The sequence below is a fragment of the Plectropomus leopardus genome, chromosome 2 (genome assembly GCF_026936395.1).
Source record: "Plectropomus leopardus strain MGB_pleo_1.0 chromosome 2, ASM2693639v1, whole genome shotgun sequence".
Classification (NCBI taxonomy): domain Eukaryota; kingdom Metazoa; phylum Chordata; class Actinopteri; order Perciformes; family Serranidae; genus Plectropomus; species Plectropomus leopardus.
In genome coordinates, this window is record NC_142177.1 from 10,965,707 (window position 1) to 10,972,179 (window position 6,473).

General features: G+C 36.6%; 1 protein-coding gene across 4 annotated transcripts; it reads left to right on the forward strand.

Moving 5' to 3' along the window:
* The first annotated feature begins 389 nt into the window (after window positions 1–389).
* On the forward strand, window positions 390–6,087 carry LOC121960213 (signaling threshold-regulating transmembrane adapter 1-like). Of its 4 annotated transcripts, XM_042509844.2 has the most exons (6): window positions 390–539; window positions 2,896–3,012; window positions 3,101–3,134; window positions 3,260–3,321; window positions 3,403–3,482; window positions 3,570–6,087. In XM_042509844.2, the coding sequence occupies exons 1-6, from the start codon at window positions 506–508 to the stop codon at window positions 3,816–3,818; spliced, it is 576 nt and encodes a 191-aa protein (XP_042365778.1). In that variant the 5' UTR covers window positions 390–505; the 3' UTR covers window positions 3,819–6,087. The 4 variants fall into 4 exon arrangements, with proteins under 4 accessions (XP_042365778.1, XP_087941049.1, XP_042365770.1 ...); XM_088084923.1 differs by having other exon boundaries at window positions 2,896–3,134; XM_042509836.2 differs by having other exon boundaries at window positions 3,260–3,482.
* Window positions 6,088–6,473: the final 386 nt, after the last annotated feature.

The following is a 6,473-nucleotide window of genomic DNA, read 5'->3' on the forward strand; positions in this document are numbered from 1 at the left end:
TATCCTGTTTCCTTGTTTCCTGTGAATTCTGAGGTTTAAAAGGGAATTTATCCATTGTATTTATTTATTTTTTTTTAAAAAAGAATACTTTTCAAATATTGAAACATGACAAAATAATACATAAACATATTAAGTAGCTACTTGCTTATATATAGCATGTTAAATATTACATTTGTAATCTCAAAGGAATTTTCAGGTTAATTTGAGATGAAAATTGGTTAATTTAACTAAAATATTCCTTAATATCGTCAAAAGTGGCTCACAGCCTCAATATGTGTTGCCTTGATGTTTTTCTTCAGTCTAAAAAAAGTTTGTGGTTTTCTGCAAAAGCACACATCCTGTCATGTGTTAACAGAAAAAAAGTCTCGCCTCTCGAGTGTAGCATCACACCGTGTGAGGATAAACATGTAACAGACGCTCTAGTCTTGTTCATCACACTTGCAGCATAGTAAGACAAACAGAGAGAGAGAAGGAGAGAACTGTCCTTGTTTAAACCTTCATTGCCATGGGTCACTGCTGCAATGAGACTCATCAAAACGGTAAGTCTTGACTGAAGATGTAACCTAAGAGTGAGGTGTAACATGATCATAATTTATGTAAGGGTGGATGTGAGTTTTAAAGGGCATTTCTGACATACAAATTACATTACTACAGTGATTAGTTATGCAAATTGTTCTGATTATACTTTATTGTTTTACTTAAGTAACATTTTCGGTGTCAGGCCTTCACCTTTAGCAGAGTATTTCCTACAGTGTGGTGTTAGTACTTGTACTTAAGTAAAGGATCGGAATAAATTCTCCACCAGTGGATGCTACCATGGTAACAATGTGATCTAATTATTCATTTCCAAAAAATTCTGATGAAACTGCAAGAAGATGAAGGCAGTCAGTGAAACACAGTCAGATGCCTGTTTAAGTATCACTCAGTGGGTTAATTAGGTTGGTGCTGCTTTGCCCAAAGGCGACGACATGCAACATCATGCACAGAATGGGTTTCACATTGTGATAAAGTTACACGCCACTGCGATTTGTAATATTCATGTAACAGTATGTTTATCATAATACATGTTGTATAATAAAATTCCTAGTAAGATGACACTTAATTCCCCAGATCCACTTCGTTTAAACCAGTTGGACACCATCCACTCAAGTTACAGGAGAGAACCATGAAGAATTACCATTATGTTACTGAGCACCAGCTGGGAAAAAAGTGATACGAAAAATATTTTTGCTTGCATACACAAATTACCCTGTGATCAACAAAAAACAGTTGCAGTACGCAGAAGACATGGGTTGAAAATTACAGATTGAGACACAGCAACTTTGACTAAACTTGTGACTTGAGTGGAAAGACTTTAGACTTTTTTGTGTCTTGCAAAACAATGATTCAGTTGCACATTTGATACATAGAGTATATACCCTATTTAATACATAAGGAGCTTACAGTGTTCATGCCCATGTGAGTGCTGACTCAGCAGCGATAACATTAAATCAAAAAAGTTGATCAACACGATAGCAATACCGAATGCCTGAAAGTGTTACTGCATTATATCCCATTATGTTATAACTAAAAACAACATTAGTGTGTCAGCAGATTACCTTAAAACCTTACCAATAGGGTACTATAGGGCAGCCTTTGTGTAGCCTTAGAAATCAAGCCCGGGGCAACAAAGTCTTTTCAGATGAAAAGATGAACATTTTCATCCTCTCCTCTTTCATTTGGACTAATGGTGTTTGGACGATGAGAGCACAATGTTTGCAAAGACTTTACTGAGAAAATAAGCTTAAATCAAAAAGAGTGGAGCGAACACACAAAAACGTTAAGTAATGTGGTAAAAATACAGAAATTGCATATTGATTGAATATTTTACTTTATTTAAGCGCCATATAGATCCAGTGAAATGTCAGAGCAGGCATCACTTTGGACTGCAAGGAGGCTCTGCAAATGTTTTTTTGAGATCGGAAATGCTTCCAACATGTTTTGCTGAGCATGTGTTCTTGCAACAGGAACCTACTGCACTGTGCAAACACAATTCACACATTCATGTGTGTGAGTGTCTCTGTAAAAACCACATCTTCTTCTGCAGAAGATAGCAGAGCACTGCGGACAGTAAATCTGTAGTTTAAGGTCACCTCTTTTGGGACTCAAGTTTGACAAAAACAAATCAAAGCCAATGGCTCTCTATAGATACAACACAAGCTCAACTTAAAACTTACCTGTTTATTTATAATAAGGCTGCAGTGAACCAATAACAAAATGACTTTTGATATGTTCATATTGTCTGACCAAAATCAGCCTGTGTTTTTGAGTTCACAGTGCAACACAGTTGATTAATTCTTTTAAAATATTTTATTCTGTATCAAAGTTTTTTTATGGAACATGCTCTGTAGAGAAACTAGCTAAAAGTGCTTTGCTCATGTGTTGGCTGCCACAGAGGCGATACAGTGGTTGGCACTGTCACCTCACTGTGCAGGAGGGGTTTTTCTGTGGCAAGTTTGCATGTGTGCAAATGTTTTCCATAGATGCTTTAATTTCCTCACAAAATACATGCAGTTTGGTAAACTGTGAGTATGGAAATAAGATTCCCGACACACTGAAAATGGCACCTCTTGTTTTGCACAATCTAGCAAGTGAGCAAGGGGTTATTCCACAGTTAAAAACTTAAAAATACTTGCAGATTCATAATTCCTGGATTTTGCCAAGTGTGATGAGTCAGTATAATTTTATTAGTTTAGGTAGCTCAATTTTTTTGGTGGAAAAACCAAATTAAAAAAGAAACACAAATTATAATTAAAAGAAGAGTGTTTTTATGGGTGTTGAAACACATCTATAAGGGTTCTTCAATTATTTCAACTGATCCATGATGAATATTATTCTTTTTCTCTGTGTCTCCAGGTCAGAATTTATTTTGTGAGCCATTTTATGTGCAGGTGCTACTCGGGGCTATCAGCACAATACTCATTTTCTCACTATTTTGGAATATTTTTTGCTGTGCATCAAAATGTCGCTCAGGTAATAATCTTTTTTGCTCATGAGAAATCCATTGTAAACACATTAATTTTTCTCTGTGGTGAATGTAATGTTCTTGATAATGCAACAGGAAAAGGGAGATGCAACCCGAGGACAAGACGAAGGTATTTAGTTTTTACATTCACTGCTCAAAGGAAAAATAATCTTCTTTAAATGGTCTGCATTTTTAAAAGTCAAATCGAGAATCAAAAAAAACAAAACAAATGTCATCTTTGTTGTCCAATGAAAGACGGAGCCAGAGGCAGATGGAAGACAACCCTATTTATGGAAACATAAGTTACATGCAGACTAGTAAGTGCCCTGTATGTATGTGTGTGTCTCTCTCTCTCTGTGTCTCTATCTGTGTCAACAGTGTGATGTTGTTTTCCGCAGGCATGACTTTGTTCACTGGAGCTGATTCTCAGCTCTCCTCCTCTGAGAGGGATCATCACAGAGTCAGCTCTGACTCACAGGTAGAGTCTTTAAACCCCTTCTACAAAGGTGTGGGACAGGATTGTTTTAGATCATTCTCCTAAAATATTTTTTGCTTCTCCATCCAGCCCAAATCTCAGGACTGTTATGCCAACCTGACCCTGAAGCCCCCCAGGCTGCAGTCAGGCCGCAGCTCTCCACAGATACAGTACTCAGATGTGGTTCATTTAGAGCAGCCGCCAGAGTCAGAAAAGGATGATGACGGCAACATGGATGCCCTCTCCTGCATGTCTGATCTGTATGCTTCTGTACAAAATCAACGCACCAAAACTGTTGACACTGTGGACAGCGGAGAAGGCTACGCCAACCATCTCTGAGACGCCACAAATAGTCTTTGTGCAACTTGACCTGCCACCACTGGATGGCACTGTTTGTTGTTTGTTATTATTTCAAAACTGAGAAGTAGCCCAGCTCATGCAGAGGATCTGTATTATATAGTTATGACAGATAATGTTTTTTTTGTTGTTGTTTTTTAATTGCCTTGTTTTGGTGTTGCTAATTTCAATATCTTGAAATTGTTCATTATATGCTAAATCAAACTGGGATCATATATTAATGTCATCTTTACTGAAATGATGGGTTATTAAAGTTCCCCTCCTGACATGTTGCAAGATACTCTGCTTCAGATAATAATCTTTTATTAATGGTTTTTTAACCAAAAATTTTAATATTTAAGTGTCTGGTTTTCTCACAATATTTGGCTTCATGTGATGTCACAAAATGATCTTCATATAGCCTACATGTTACATTATTTATGGTCAACATGAAAAAGTGCGTTAAATCATTCAGCACAATGACGTTCAAACATGGTCAGTGTCGTTGTACTGTAAATACTTGCTCGTTCTTCTTGCAGCAATCTTTCCTGAGGCTCACTTAATGTCACTTACTTTTGATAAGTCAATGTTTCAACCTTCTTAAATCACTGATCACATCTGAACCAACAAAAAGAGTTGCTGAGCTACAGCTTACACAGAGCAGAAGATGCCTGTTTTATGCTTTCCCTGCAACTCACTCATCACTGCTTCTGCCCATAAAATGAAGATATATTGTTGTGCAGTACATACATTCAATTAGGCTTCCTTGAAGAAAGGTTACATTGTTCTGCACTTTGTATTTTCCATCACACAACTTAATTTATGACTGTGATAACAGTTGAGGAAGCAATAATCAGTGTGGAAGATGATAAGCTTTTATAATGATTTATTTTGATTAACAGGACAGCTGTGGCATTGTCCTCAGGGGTATTCACATACTTCTATTTGTAATCACTATTTTAAATAGTATAAAGAGTTTCTGAATCAGTGCTAAATCTAATCCAGAATCAGTTCTGTCACCAGAATCTGTGACTTTATTTCTAAAATTATGATTACAGAGGACATTTATGTGCCATTTATAGCTAAAATATCATCATCAGATATTGCCCCACACATTAGCATGGTGCTAAGGACAGAACTGTTGATGGTCTGTTGTCTACCACTTTGGTTCAGACTGAAATATCTCAACAATTGTCGACAATCTTGCAATAAGATCACTCCAGCGGCAGTACAGCAATCCAAGATTTAAAACAAATGTCAGCCAGCAGAGGCCGGGAAATTGTACTTTCCCTGCTTCCTATTTCCAGGCCCCTCCGCATCTCACCTTCACACCAAACCTTTATTTTTATCTCACAACTGCAAAGTTTCATGACTGCATCTTGCACAGTTGTAGCCCAATTGCATTGACAAAATCTGTCTTCAGGCAGACAGACAAACTGACATATTAACACCTGTCAAAATACTGAAAATGGTTTGGGTAGCTCCCACTGTGATAGGTACGACTATAGGACCTCATTTTGCCATGATGGAAACAAACACACACAAACTCACAAAAGGAAAGCAATACCAGCTGTCACAAGATTGTCACGGCTGGAAACAATTAGATGAATTGTTATTAGATTTTTCATGTAGTGCCACCAGCAGCTCAAAATATTCACAATTACCCTGTGAAAAATCTCAACCCTACTCTTGGCACAGAATTCACAAAAATATTTGTGATTCTCAGATAACATGTCTTAACGACTTTAGTGATCCCTTGACTTTTCTTCAAGCCACTAAGAGGTTGACATTTATGGTTTTATGTGAAATGTCACTTTTACTTATCAGATAGTCTACTGCAGTCATTTATTAGAGGTCAAATTTCAAAGTGTTATTACCCACAGTGGTGTGATGTTCTTGATAAAAGCTGATTTAACAAACTCAGACAAACGCAATGTGCTATCTCCTTGAAAATGTGATGTGTGAACTTATTTAGCACCCTAAATCATTCTCTGTCATCAGTTAATGTGATACACAATTTCAAGTGGAGGAATTTTCCAAGAAGAGGATCGAACCAAAAACAACGTATATATCGGCAGTGTGAGTTATAAACTTTATATAAAATGCAATTGAAATGGATAGTGAATAGAACTTTGCTTTACCATCATCCATGATTAGATAAGACATTTTTATCAGTTAATAAAGGACACTGTGATGAAGAAGATTCCTTAACCTTTGTGACTAATGATGTGCACTTAAATAAATGTAATCTTAATCCGGATGGACAAAACAGCACCTGTTATCTTGTATCATCTTTTTTCTCAAGGACACAGTAAAACTTTTATGGACTTAAACGCATTGTTTATTTTACTGAGATACAAATCTAAAGCTCTGAAGCTAATCTATAGATAAACAAAGTGGTAAATAGAATACAAGCTTACAGTGTAAATCAATAAACTCTCTAACTAAGCAATTAAATGCAGAGGAAAGAGCAAAGAAGAGATTTCTCACCCTTGATCTCCAGAATAGGTTGGCAGTAAGCAGGTGTTTAAAGGTTAACAAGCTAATGATATCTGAGATGCTTAATCTTTTATGCTGTTTGGCTGACATGAACAGGGCATACTTTATTATTAGGGCTAATGCCCCTCACAGACTCAGACTCTTTATCTTGTTAATTGA